At 49.7% G+C, this 14,094-nt stretch overlaps 2 protein-coding genes across 2 annotated transcripts; one reads left to right on the top strand and one right to left on the bottom strand.

Moving 5' to 3' along the window:
* Nucleotides 1-401: 401 nt before the first annotated feature.
* Nucleotides 402-9,712, bottom strand: NKIRAS1 (NFKB inhibitor interacting Ras like 1). Its single transcript, XM_088521055.1, has 4 exons — nucleotides 9,648-9,712; nucleotides 8,942-9,067; nucleotides 3,169-3,410; nucleotides 402-1,038 (listed from the first exon to the last, which is right to left on the bottom strand). The coding sequence occupies exons 2-4, from the start codon at nucleotides 9,033-9,035 to the stop codon at nucleotides 799-801; spliced, it is 576 nt and encodes a 191-aa protein (XP_088377181.1). The 5' UTR covers nucleotides 9,036-9,067; nucleotides 9,648-9,712; the 3' UTR covers nucleotides 402-798.
* Nucleotides 9,713-10,130: 418 nt separating this feature from the next.
* RPL15 (ribosomal protein L15) lies at nucleotides 10,131-13,850 on the top strand. Its single transcript, XM_088521167.1, has 3 exons — nucleotides 10,131-10,331; nucleotides 11,218-11,354; nucleotides 13,491-13,850. Exons 1-3 carry the CDS (start codon nucleotides 10,160-10,162, stop codon nucleotides 13,794-13,796), a joined length of 615 nt encoding a protein of 204 aa, XP_088377293.1. The 5' UTR covers nucleotides 10,131-10,159; the 3' UTR covers nucleotides 13,797-13,850.
* Nucleotides 13,851-14,094: the final 244 nt, after the last annotated feature.

Genomic DNA, 14,094 nt, shown 5'->3' with positions numbered 1-14,094 from the left:
TGACTGATTTGTACTGGGCATGCTGGAACAAAACCACATACAGCTATGTTGTCCTTCAGGTTGCAGTTAAATTAATGAGTACCCTGAGAGCTTTTATGGTTTGAACAAATAAATTCCTAAATTGAAAGTCCTATTTTCCAGACTTTGCTGATAACCTTCATGTCAAGGTAGATTTGCTCTGGGGTCTCCCACAAGGTGTTTTTCTGTTTTGTTGTCCCATTTCCCCACCAATCCCCCCTCCCCAACACTAGCAGAGGTTAAATCCCCCAGTTTTACCTGCTCCTTCTCCCTGTCTCCTGCAACAATGTGCTGACCCCAGTCTCTAGCTCCAAAACTCCCTGTGACTAGAGCTGGCCCTGTTTAAGGCAAAGGTAAAAGAACTGCTGCCATTTCAAACATACGTTCTCCCAATGTGATGTTTTATTGAAGCCAGCACTATTTGTGACTAGAGGCTGCAGATCTGCAGGTTTGCTGGGGGGTTACTTAGTCATAAGCCGGTTGATTTGTCCCTCAACACGGATGTACCCAGGGAATTCAAGCACCTGCTAAAGACTCTGCTGCTCTTCCGCGTCCCCTTGTAACCAGTGTTGCAAGGAGTTACTGTCATGAAGTACTTTTACAACTGTGACCATCAGTAGCTTTCAGGCCAAGCCTCCAAAAAGGAAGGGTGCCTCTAAGCTGTGCGCTTGCTGATTTTATTGCTGGATGAGATTATTGCTTCAGGTGAAACTGAGAAGCGCATGGCAGAGAAGGGGCCAAGGCCGTGTCCTTAGCCGTTGCAGACAACGTGAAGGTGGCTCAGTTATCGCAGTTATTCCCTTTGCTCTTCCTTCCAGGCAAAGGAAATGTTGATTTGTTCTGGGACTGGGAGAGTTTGCTAGCCAGGAAGGTGAACGGCTCAAGCAGCGTTTTACGATCGGTCACAGTCACTTCCCACAGTCTCACTTTCTCAGCCCTTGCCCATTGCTGTGCTGCTTCTGTTTCCACTTGTCTTTGCTCCAGCAGGTCAGTTTTGTTTCCCAAGACGATAACAGTTACCTACAAACAAGGAAAAGGATGAGCTTTACACAAAAAGCATCTTCTCCTTGCAGTGCTTTTAGACAGCAGATGTATAGCAACACCCTTCAGACCTGTTCTGTAACTTAGCACTGGCACAAGGTAAGCGGCGTGTATTCCAGAAGGGTAGGACATGGGGTTCTAATCAGCATCATCTATTTGCGAAGTGGGAGCAGACTTTAAAGACAGGACAGGTGGGATCCCCCCTCCCATCCCCGCCCCCAGATCACTCCAAGGGAAACCATTCCCCAAGCAGCAGAAGTCAAACAGCCCTGTTTTCCATTTACTTTACCATTGAGCTGCCATAAGCAAAGGGCAGGAGCATGAGATCTGAGTAGAGCAGAGTAGCAAATGCTTGAGAGACTGGGGGGGAAAAAAAATACATAGCAGTAGAGAAAGCCTGGCCCAGTTAGCCTGGCCCTGCTTCTTTCCAGCTAGAGATGTTTGTCCTGTTCCTGAAAGGTTTGAAGCTTCCTTTCCTATTCTGTGGCAGCACATGGCATTTGGATGGTTTCTCCCTTTGCAAAGACTTTGGAAGAATCTGACACCTTCATACATGCTTACCACATGCTCCAACTGAATTTTACCTATGGCTGCATTCTGCCTGTGTGTGCAACACAACTTCTACCTAGTATAAAATCTGGCCAGGCTTGAGGTGCGTGCTGCAGCACTGCCCCAGGCAGCAGAGGAAGCAGCCACCAGCGTTTCTGCCAGCGGCCGAGCAGCAGAGGACCGTGTCACTCGGCAAGGGAGGCTGTGCCAGCGCAGAGGCACCACCCTGTGTGCAGACAGAGCCTCAATTCTGTTAAGGAAATACAGAGCAGAGCCCGGGCCATAGGACTGCTTGTGCTATCTAGCTAAGAACGCCTCGTCTCACCTTCTACCGCTTCAGAGCTTGTTTTATATGGGGTGCAAGTCTCAGCAATGGAACTAATTTTATGCAGTTTATTGTGAGCACCCCCATTTCCATCACATAATTCTCAGTCAAGAACACAGCCTCTCAGTTCTCACAAAGCACCAGCAAACTGGCAGTTTTCTAAACCAGGAACGAGAGCGGGGAGGCCGGCAGCGCACAGGAGCGGGGACACACGTCCTGCTGGGGCTGTCGCCATCTCTCTGCGCCAGAACGTGCCCTAACGCACCAAGTCGGGCCCTCGCCCGGTGCCTGGGAAAGCCTTCCTGCTTGTCCACTTTTCCTTACCCTGCAGGGTAGCTATGACGGACTCCGGCAGCCCTGATTTACGTGCCGGGCGGCAGCTCCCGCGGGCCCTGCCGTGACCGTGTGCCGGGCTCTGCCCTCCGCGTGCTGTGGGGACCAGGCAAGCTACACCTCAGCCAGGGTCTCCCTACTGCTATCCCGTTTATTCCTCATGCACTCTCGCCCCCGCCGCCTTTTTTTAAACAGCATAAAAGAGACATTTGGAAATCTATAGGCTGAAGGCATTTAGCAGAGAAAACTACTAGAGGATATGAAGACATTGAACAGGAAACCATAATGGTAATGCCACATGCAAGTTATATTTGCTTAGCTAAGCTGGAACACTGTCAGCTGAAAACACTAGCTGCTTTCTGAGGCAAAATAGAGCAGTCATTTCACACAATTGAATTGATTCAATATGGTTGTTAAAATACATTAAAGCCGCCTTGCCAATTGACTAATGTCTGGGAGACCCGCTGTCAATTAGAGCAGTTTGTAAGCCATGGAGGACGTGAATGCAAAACAAACAAAGATAATGCCCTTCGTTAGGTTATTCAGTGCACTTGACTTCCCATGTACAATATCTACAAAAACATACAAGCCGCGCTGCTGCGGACCATATGTTTTATTAGTCATAAGTGTGCTGACTTGTGCATTCAGCTATTTGAATTTTAGCTGAACCGGAGGAAGTAAGGGAGGAATCAAAAACCACACACGCATTCTTTTGCATGCCTTACATGGCATGTGAATTAGGCCTCCCCAGCATGACAGAGCTTTCTTTTGTCGGATTGCCCAAGGCTGTGGGCAAATTTGTTTTCCTTTGTACGCAAGCTTTACGAAATTCCCGCTTTGCATTGCTACCTTACTTCCTATCGCTGGTGTGCTAATAAGCCAGGCAGTTGAGTTGAGTTTACCTCCTTTTTGTCTCTAAAGACGTCGATCTCTCTTTTGAGCAGTTCAACCCTCTGGAAAGCTTCGAGGCTGGTCACAGCGTACACGAGAACAAAGCCGTCGGCTACAGAGAAATAGTGTTTGGGCAACTCTACACCCTCCTGCAGACCCCTCGTGTCATAGAGCCGCAGCTGCTCCTTCACGCCGCGATCCGTTTCCACCGAAGCCAGGTACACATCTTCCATCGTGGCACCTTCTTCTAAGCCTGTTTTAAAGCAAGCAGGAAAGTTCAACCAGCGCAACCACAGGAATGACTCGCCCTGCAGTAAATCTTTGCACGGTAACAGCTTTCCTTGCGTGTCCTGCCGGGCTGACTTGGCCTGGATTCACCCTTGGCTGCCGCCCCCACTGACGGGCTGCATTTGCAGACCACCACGCCAGCTAGTTACAGCAGTGACACCATTTAAATACATACAGATAATACATGTGTATATGGTTATACCTGTAAAATTAACCCATACGACATGTAAATTCAGGATGGGATGAGATACACAGCTCTTTCCCCAGGTTTCCCAAATCCCAAGCGCCCAGCGTACCAGTTCTGTGCCCAACGTGCTGCAGATGGGCCTGCCCAAACATACCCTTCCAGGGGACCAGCCAAGGAGCACCAGCGAGCCACGTACTAACATCTTGAGCCTACTGCTTTTCTTCGCAGTGAGCGGGATCACACTGCAGCAGCAGCAGCAGCCAACGGAATCACTCTGGAAATGAATGTGTGCAGCAGTGGCACGACTAAGCAACACGTGAAACGGCCAGGAAAGGAGGGGATGTTTGCATGCAAGCAAAGGTGCATGATATATTTACTCAAATACAGAGTGAGCTTTTTCCATCCCTTAGGGATTTAAAATGACTCAGATTTGCTAATAGGAGCAAGCTCATTTACTGCAGGGTAGGAACATGCACAAGGTAACAGGCTTTCATTATATATCACTTGCTCCATGGTAACTATCTTCATATTGGCTCTTCTTCCTCTCCCCCTGGTAAATGTGAGATAATTCAAGGTAGCTTACTTTGAACTAATTAAAACTACTTTTCCAAGCCAAATCTGAAAACATGTGGATCAGGTCAGCTTCATGGTCACCCTGGATGCGAGCAGATAGGGTTTCGAGTCCCAGCAAAGTATCTACAGAGCAGCTGGGTGACTTTCAGAGTGGCTTTAAGTTCCCAGACCAAGCTGTGCTGGCCATGGTTTTGCCCTCGCTGCACTCCTGCGTGCACGGGCCATTTGCTGCTGTGGGGCTACTGTTGAGCACTGCACTGTTCTCTGTGTGTGCCCAAAAGGGACCATATTAGGGCTTTGTTTAAGAAAACACCGGGGATTATCTAGACTGTGAAAATAAGACTTTTCTATATTCAATGACACTATTCAAAATACTTCACACTGACAAACAAGCTGAAGAATTCCACCCACGCTCATCGTTTCCCATGATGTAGGCAACATTCCTCTGCAGGAAAGTGGCACAAGCTGTTCTCTTTGCCCCTCTCTGTGCATTCTTTGTAGATCAAACTCTTAATAGGTTTGCAGCGAACTCATTTATCTTGCTTCCAAATATAGCCACATTAACATGAGAGGGTAAAACCAACAGCAGAAGGGCAAACCAGAAAGGTAGAAGAGGGGAAGCACAAACACATTGCATGTGGTTGTGGAGAGTGTTACAGGGACATTTCTAAAGACCAAACTAGGTAAATAGAGCTTTTTCTTTAGATTTTTTTCTTGCTCTGCTTTACTTCTCCACAGAGACAGGTCAAGAAAGTATCTAACATGAGGAAGTATTACTCTGGGAAACAGGAATGAACCAGGAATACCTAGGTTTACTTTTTGAAAAGCAATGTATTACGTTGCACCTTAGCACCTCATATCTTTTCTCAGAAGAAGTCTCAGGAGAGGCAGAAAGTGCCCGTCTGTGTTACCAACTGCTGCCACAGAGGACCTGCAGGGGAAGCCTCAAGCAGAACTTGGCTGATGCTTCAACCTCTGGTGACTTTCCAGCGAGAACAAAACGAAGACCAGGTGGGTGGAGGGCTCCCTGCGCTGGTGACTACCCCAGGCAAGTTAGGCAAGCTGTTGCAGATACCAAAATAAAGGACAAATTTAAACTTCATGGAGTTGCAAAAATTCCCAAATTGTATGCTTATGTGATACAGAAACATAAACGCAGTGCAAATGTTGTTTCTCCTTAGGTACTTTAGAAGTTCTCACTCTTAGAGAATCCCCTGCAGGAATTCAGCAAAGAATTCTTGCCTCCCCTGCAGGAGTTCAGCAGAGAGCTCCTAGAGTTTGCTGCTCCTCGCATTTGTGCGAGTGTAGGACAACAGTCTTTACTTACTTAGATCAAGGGAGGGCATACTGGTTGCTCAGAGAGGTTGTGGAGTCTCTATCCCGGGAGATTCTGGATATGGCCCACATGCTTTAGCAGACCCTGGCTGAGCAGGGAGGTTGCACTAGATGATCTCCAGAGGTCCCTTCCAACCTCAACCACTCTGTGGTATCAGACGATTCCTGACTCAGGGAAATGACGGACAGGCCTTAACAGGAGCAGCTCCATTTAGACTCGGCTACCAGGTCAACTGATTGTTGACCACCAACCAGCAGCCACATTTGCTGCCCTCGTCTGCATACAGTCACCTCCGTTTCCATTCATTTCTAAAAGACAAAGCTGCCTGCAGCTCTGTCAAGAAGTAGCTTTAAAAAAAAAGACGTAAGAATACATGATTTTTGTTAATTAGCCTCCGCATATTTGGAGCTGTCAGTCTTGCAGCCAGAACTCCAGCTCCCTCAAACTGAGATCAAGCGAGGTCTGTTCAACTCCTCTCCTCTCTGAGCCATCATTGAGCAGAGGTACTGATTAGGAAAAAGAGCCTACGGTCTTTAAAGACACATCCCACGTCAAAGGTAATCCAGCAACTTTGGCACTAGCTCTCTCAGGAGAGCTCAGGCTACCCCTGGGACAAGCTTCCCACTTCTTCCCACTTCACTAGCTTCCAAGACAAACAAGGCAGTCAAGGACCCATTTAATGAGAAAGACCAAAAAAAAAAAAAAAAAAAAAAAAAAAGGCTTTTCCTTCTGTAGGAGTGCCACAGAAGGTGGGTGATTCGGACAATTGAAACACAAAGGCCACAAAAAAAAAATGGCATAGTCCCTTGTGGCAGAAGGCCACATGCACGTGTGCAAGGTTGAACAACCACTTGGGCCAACCCTGGGCAATCCTGGCCCCACATAACTCAGAGATAAACCTACACCCATTTCAAACATCTCCGTTCAGGTTCCCTCCCCAGCTGCCCCAGACAGGCTGCCATGCAATATGTACCTCACTCTGAGAGGCTCCAACCAGCCTCTCCTCTTCCCGCCCTCTCTTCTCACAGCACAGGGCCCCAAGGCAAACCACCCCTCTTTGGTTTTAGAGCCCAGCCTAAACTCAAATGTTGTTCCTTTGTTGCTCACATGCTTCTTTTTTAGGGGAAGATCTAGTATTTTCCTCTCTAGCAATTCTTCTCCTTTGACCTTAAGCAAACTTGGTGCCTTTGCAAGACTGCTGGCCACATAAGCAACAGCCATGCTCAGTGCCTTTATCCATGACAAGCCAGGGAGAGAGAAACCACAGATTTTTCTAGGAATAGGGAGAAGAAAGAAAAGAAGGAGAGGAAAAAAAAAAAAAAAAAAAACAACCAACCAACAACAAAAACCCCACAAGCAACATCCCCCTACCAGGTCTACAAGAGCACCACCAAGCACGTGGCCAGGAGCATGAGCTACTGAGCCAAGGGCTTTATATAGCAGCACGAAACCTCCAAGGACACTTAATCACTTCCCTGATAACAGCTGTGCCACCACTCCCTCTTACAGAGAAGTCAACAGGAGGCACATTAGCACTGACAGGGATTCCTGATGATTTACTACCAGGAGGAGACTCCAACGTATTAGACATCTTGGAAGACGACACTGGATTTTGCTCTCTCAGCCTGCACCCAAATTCAAATGCTCCCCTTGCCAATGCAAGGGGCCGGGGACGGTGACAAGGATGGAGACGCGCCATGCCCGAGCTCGGCGGCCTCCTTCACTGTGTCCCGTGTCTGCTCCGCAGGGAGCTGCTCCTGACGCCGGTCGGGAAGCACAGGCTCCCAAACAGCCTGTGTCCCTCCCGCTGTACCCGGAGAGCGGCCCTGCTCGCTGGCTCCGCACGGACGGGCTCCCAGCAAACACGCTGCTCCTTGCTGCCTCCTGCAAAGGCCAGCAGCCAAGAGGGACGCGTCAGCTTTCCGGAGCTCACAAGCCTTAGGAAACGCAGCCCAAGGTTTAGTAAGTGCCCTTTAAATGTGAAGGGGCCAGGGCTGCAGTAGTGACACCAGCGTCAGGCACCCGCTGAGATGGAGTTTTGCACAAAAAAGAAGGGGGGCAAAAAAAAGGTTTGTTGCACAATCGCTGAGCAGGAGCGAAGCATTAAGAAGTGATAAAGGGACAGTCACAGCTCAGCCGCCAACACGAGGCCTCTCCCCGGTTATGTCAGTGAGTCTCCGTGACGTTATGTAATCGTGGAGCTGGCTGCTTCCCAAAATAGCTCCAATCAGCACCACGCGGACAGCCGCCCGCCCTCAGCTACCGATAGGAGCCGCGGGCAGGAGGCAACGAGAGGCAGGGAGATTTCAGCAACGTGGTCTTGCTCATGCTGCTTGGACAATCATTTAGTTCAATGGACATGAGAGGCAGGTTAGCAGCAAAGGAAAGGATCCTGTGCGTACCCGCTCGGCAGCTTCCACGCTGACGTGCCCCAAACGCTGCAGGGGGCAACGCACACGGATTGCGGTAAGATGCTGAAAACAGACGTTGCCTCAACATTTGAGGAAATCCTCCCTTTAAACAACGGTATCGCAGATCTCACAGATCAGTATCGTGCTGCCAGCAAATCCCTCCCGTCCGCTCACGTTAAGGGAACAGCACTTGCAAAGCACAACTCTAGGAATCCTAATATTTATCCCCAAACTTACCCTACACTTAATAAACCAGCCCAAACAAAAGATGCTCGTCCCCTGCCCGGGCATCCTCTGTAAAGGCCCTTGTGTCAGTCCTAGTGCCACCCCTTGTCAGGCCGAACGGGGCTGCCCTTGCCCTTAAAGCAGAGTCAAGTGGAAACGCGGGGAGCAAGCGGCTTTGCCTTCATTTTGCTTCTTCGGAGAGTTTCTTGAGACTTGGCTTCTTGAGACTTCAGCCAGTCTCGGGCACCCCCTGCACCTGTCTCCAGCTGCTTTCCATAGGATGGTTTTGTAGGGAGCTGAGAAGCTCAGCACAAACATTTCCAAGCAGAACAGGGAATGCCAAGTAGAGCTGTTCTTCTTCCCAGCACTTTGCCTAAATATCACCCAAAACCAAGCGAAATAAAATTTTAAGAAAGCTAAGCAAAAGTCTAAACAGTCTCTCTACTTATCTCACCAAGTCTACTTATTTTTCAGATCTCTAATGCATCTTCCAGGGAACAACGCACCTCTTACATAAGCAGGCAGCAGCACGCTGTCTGCTTTCTGCGTTTGCTTCTTTTTAAGCACTCGGGTACTTTACAACTGGGGACACGGAGAAAGGCCCCCTTTCCCGAGGCCCCTCTGAAAACCGGCAGATAAGGGGCTGGGGACGCCAGGGCTGCCCGGGGTGGGAAGCAAAGCGCGTTCCCCCGCTCCGTGAGCTGCCCTCCGCGCGGCACGGCCGGCAAGGGGGGACGCCGCGCGCGGACGCCGAGGCTCCTCACCGACACTGTGCTTCCCGTAGAGCAGCTGCTCCAGGATGGCCGTTTTCCCCACGGACGCCGCTCCGCACACCACCACCTTGTAGCCCTTGCCCATGCTGGCGCGGCGGCCGGGCCGCACGGCGAGTCCTGTGCGAACGCAGGCGTGAGGAGCGCGCGAGGCCCCGGCTCCCGGCCGGACCCCTCGCCAGCCGCCCCGCAGCCACCCGTGGCGTTAGGACGAGCTTCCCCCGCAAAGCAAAGCGCGCAAGGCTCGGGCTGCCCGGCCGGGGCGCCGGGACCGGCCCCGGGGGCTCCGCGGGGCACCGTGCAGCCCATGCGCCCCCCGGCACCGCTGCCCGGGGGCCGTCGTGCTCTTCGCTGGAAAATCATCCTAAAAAGAAACTCCAAACCCTGTCTTTAATAGAAGAATTAAATAACAATTGCAATTATAAATAAATGAAGTACGTAAATAATATATAAATACAAATATAAACAAAACAAACAAATAAATAAATCAGTTTTAGAGTTTATTTTTAGAATCTTTTGGGGAGGTCTGAGTAATTTTTTCTTCGCTTTTCAATATTTTTTAAGAAAAAAATCATTTTTAATAGATTTCTTAATGGATTTTTTTAAGCATTTTTGGTTAATCCCCCCTCCCTCCCTCCCGGCCCGCGGGTGCCCCCCGCCCCCGGTGCCGCCTCCCCCCGCTCCCGCGCGCCCCGCGCACCTGGGCCCGGCGTCCCGCGGCGCCCGCTGCCCCGCGCCGCCGCCGCGCCCCGCCCCCCGCCGCCCATTGGCTGCCGGGCGCCGCGGGGGCGGGACTCGGCGCGGCCGGCCACCCGCCGCCCCGCCTGCCCGAGCGAGGACTACACTACCCAGGGGGCCCCGGGGCGCGCGCCGGAAGCGCGGGGCGGCCGCGCGGGCTGCTGGGAGGCGCCCTTCTTCCTTTCCGGCGTGGGTCGCCATCAGGTGAGGGCCGCGGCGGCGCCGGGCCTTGGCCACCATCCGGCCCCATCGGGCCCCATCAGGCCCCATCGGCGGGCGCGTCGCCGCCTCGGCCGCGTCGCCGCCTCCCGGACTCCCGTCGAGGGCCTCGGGGAGGGAGATGGCCGCGCTGCGCGGGCGGGGCTGCGGGGGGCGGCCGGGCCGCGCCTCCCCGCGGGGCTCTGCGCTGGGAGCTGCTCGGGGTCGGGCACCGCGCGGGTCTCACGCGCCTCTCGGTGCCGCAGGTAGGCGAGAATGGGCGCGTACAAGTACATCCAGGAGCTGTGGAGGAAGAAGCAGTCGGATGTGATGCGCTTCCTGCTCCGCGTGCGCTGCTGGCAGTACCGGCAGCTCTCGGCCCTGCACCGCGCGCCGCGGCCCACGCGGCCCGACAAGGCGCGGCGCCTCGGCTACAAGGCCAAGCAAGGTAACGGCCCGTGGCGGCTCCTTCCGTAAACGGCGCTCGGTAGCGCAGCGTGGCGACCTCCAGAAGTGTGAGGTGTCCTGGGCGAAATGAGGTTTATAATGTTGTAAAGCAGTTAAGCTGGTAGTGCTGCCTGCAGCCCAAAGCAGCTTCTCATGATGATCTCTGAATTCACGCTCTCTGCCCCTCTTGGCACAGGGAGAGCAAAGGGCCTTTGCATTTAGTTCTTATGCTTTTATTACTGCCAAGTCGACCACTGCTTTGAATATGCAGAGTACCAGATGCGCTAGGCTTGAAGAGGGCAGGGAGTTCTTCCTCAGGCCAGGTGTTACCATGAGTTATTGAAGCTGCCCGTGCTCAAACAAAAGGGGATTGTCATTGGATTGTCATTAGAGCAGAGTTCCTGGTCAGTGAAACAGACTGAGGGAAAGTGGACCTCCCTCTGCGACTTAAACCTTTGAAGCAGGAGGTTTGTCTACCGTGACAACACAAAATTAAGACTCTAAGCTTACGTTCGTGTTTGTGAAGTTGGCCTGGTTTCCTCATCTTCACCGGTCAGTTCAGATTTTGGCAGAGTTTATGGATGGCTGGTGCTTTATCAGTAAGACTGCCCATCAGAATGTGGGATTTTAGATGTGGTCGTTAGTATATTTAGAACTGCCTCATGCAGAGATGTCATATAACTGGTTTTGGAAGTGAAACCACAACAATAAATCATGTCTATAATTCTGTTATATTGGAAGAAAAAAAAGCATCTGTACCAGGCACCCCCAGGTGTAGATTTTGAAGACTGATATAATACTCTTTGTAGCATTTGAGCTGGGAAATGCAACACGGACATCAAGATGGCCTTTGCTGTAATCATCCCCTTCTCCTCCCTGTCTTGCAGGTTACGTTATCTACCGCGTCCGTGTTCGCCGTGGGGGCCGTAAGCGCCCCGTCCCCAAAGGTGCCACCTACGGCAAACCTGTGCACCACGGCGTTAACCAGCTGAAGTTCGCCCGGAGCCTTCAGTCTGTGGCAGAGGTGACTGCTTTGTTACTGCTCAGAAACCTGGGAGAAGGAAGGTCTCGCTTGCTAAAATGGAAGATACTCAGGCAAAAAGTTACCAGTTAATGTGCTAGGTAGAAAAACTTAAATAGTGGTATCAGGAAAGCACTGAAATGTGTTTAAAAAGCTGAGCTAGGAACAGTGGAAAAAAAAATCCTTATAAAGATGAGAGGGGAATAAGAGTATTCCTTATGTGGCTTGTGGAAGTTTCTGGTGTATGTTTATCTAAAGTGTGACACAGTAGGTGTAACGAAAAATAGATGCATAGCTAGTATAAGATGCGAAATAAGAGAATGTGGAGAGATATAAGAGGCATGAGAAGTCAAAATTCAGATACATTAAGGTGTCTGAATTCAGTCATGACTTTTCGTAGTTCAAAGTAATCATCCCTCGTGCTGAATTTCTGTAGTAACATGGCAGTTCCAGTGTGCATGTAAAGCATGTTTTCAGTCTTAGTTTTCTGGAGAGTTGTAGCACTACCATTGAAGAGCAGCTCAGCTTTCCAAGAAGAAAGGCTACATGTGTGAAGTGAACTCAGCATGGGCCATATAATGAGGTGCAGAAGATTGATACAGCATAGGAAAAAGATCTTAACAGGCTGTAAGATCTTTAATAAATAAATGGGGTTTCTTAGCCTGTGTTTTTGTATTACTAGCTTTAGATAATGATCCCTTCGAAGGGCAGTAACTCATCTGAACTCTAAATTCATTAGCACCTGGTTTTATAGCAGTAGTGTTGTACAATATACTTGGCTAGTTTGCAGGCTCTGAAGTTAAAGGCTAGTGCCAGAAGATCCCTGGCCTGTTATAAAAGCCGTGGTACCTCAAGAGCTCAAATATCAGTGGTATAACCTTTATGTATAGTGTTTTTTATAGGCTAGAATATTGAAAATGAAAACTTTTATTAGATGAGACCTTAGCTAAATTTCATAATGTCACAGTAGTAGTGGAGTTGAAAAGGCGTAGTTCTTGCCTGTGGAAAAGTATTTTATTCCTTCCCATGGGTTAGGTTAATTTTGTGTCTCTTTTCAGTCTGCAGATGAGTACATCGTGAAATGTTAGGGACTACTCATTGCCCTTATGTCCTTCAATAGAAGGCTTTTCTGTTTCCAAAACTTGGGAAAATTCTCCTTTTAAGCAGGCTTCAGACTTTGCTGCCCTGTGTTAGTGATGTCTTTGGCATGTGTTATGGCATAGAGCCTCAGCAGATTGCATGTGGGGCTTATTTAAAATAATAAATGGGACATGTTAATTAAAATAATCACTCATATTTGTTTTAAAGATAAAAATGTCTTGAGCACTGAAAACACAGAATCACGTGCTCTTAGTATGTGGTGTTCCAGATAACTGGTGGCTAATGCAGAGTCTCTTTTGGCCATAGCTCTGCCTGTGGAGGATGTTATTGACCCTCAGTTTTGGTCTTAAACTTTCTGAATCTCAGAATTGCTCTTTACTGCAGGATTTCTACTTTTCAGATAAAAATATTAGAAAAATATAAAACTGTGATAGTAGCAGTCATCTCCATCCAAAAAAGCTAGTTAAAAGCAGTTGATGTTTAATGCTTAATATATGTGATGTGCCCACATGCTAGAGTGATCCAAGGACTCGAATTATAATTTTGTGTGGAGGAAATAGTCTTAACTTAGTGAAAAACTGTAGAAGTGGGTTGGGTTGCAGTGGGATGGAGGATGGATAGGATCTCTTGGTTCATACCTTACCACGATGATCAAGTCCTATGGCTGGGTGGACTTGCAGTATTTAGCCCTGAAATTAATATTTTTGACAAAAGAGACAAGAATTGTTACGGAATTGATACTTCCTACTTTAATTTTTGTTTGCTAAACCAATTCCACTTCTTTCCAGTTATAACTGAGGATAGGAATAGCAAATACTAATAGCAGAGGAACAAACAGGGGAACCTGTTACATCAGCTCTTTCTCCTATCAAAGCTGGCTTATTCTCTACAGAAATGTTTTTCTTTCCTCTAGCTTTATATTTTCAAATTGATCAGTATTTCATAGTTTCCCACAAAAGATTGGTTTACGTCCTTCTGTGTGAAAACTGCCCCTGCTTCCATGATTCTGTAGATGTTTGATTATACTTTTTTCCACAGGAACGTGCTGGCCGTCACTGTGGGGCCCTGAGAGTCTTGAACTCCTACTGGGTGGGTGAAGACTCCACGTACAAATTTTTCGAAGTGATCCTCATCGATCCCTTCCACAAGGCCATCCGGCGCAATCCCGACACGCAGTGGATCACCAAGCCAGTCCACAAGCACCGGGAGATGCGCGGGCTCACGTCGGCCGGGCGCAAGAGCCGCGGCCTGGGCAAGGGCCACAAGTTCCACCACACCATCGGCGGCTCGCGCCGCGCGGCCTGGCGGAGACGCAACACCCTGCAGCTGCACCGCTACCGCTGAGCCGCGCCGCGGTAGCCACCCAATAAAGCTTGTGCGGGCTGTCCACTTTAACAAGGGCTTCTGCTGCTTCTTTGCGCGCTTGGAGAAGCGCGCGGTTCGTTCAGCTGCCTCCGTATCTCGAGAGGTGGTTAAAAACGTTACTTGGTAGCTGGGGAGGGCCAGGCCCCAAGCAGAGTTCTGTGATGATTTTTTTTTTCACTCTTACTAAGGCTGAAAGTTTGAATTGAAAATTCAATGGCTAGACCTCATCCTCCTCCTGTTGGTAGGAGGATACTTTCTCACTTTCTACACATGGGCG

Source organism: Tinamus guttatus, unplaced genomic scaffold, assembly GCF_059628265.1.
Source record: "Tinamus guttatus ecotype Peru unplaced genomic scaffold, ASM5962826v1 Tinamus_guttatus_pri_ptg000115l, whole genome shotgun sequence".
NCBI lineage: Eukaryota > Metazoa > Chordata > Aves > Tinamiformes > Tinamidae > Tinamus > Tinamus guttatus.
This window is presented reverse-complemented; position numbering and strand designations above follow the sequence as displayed.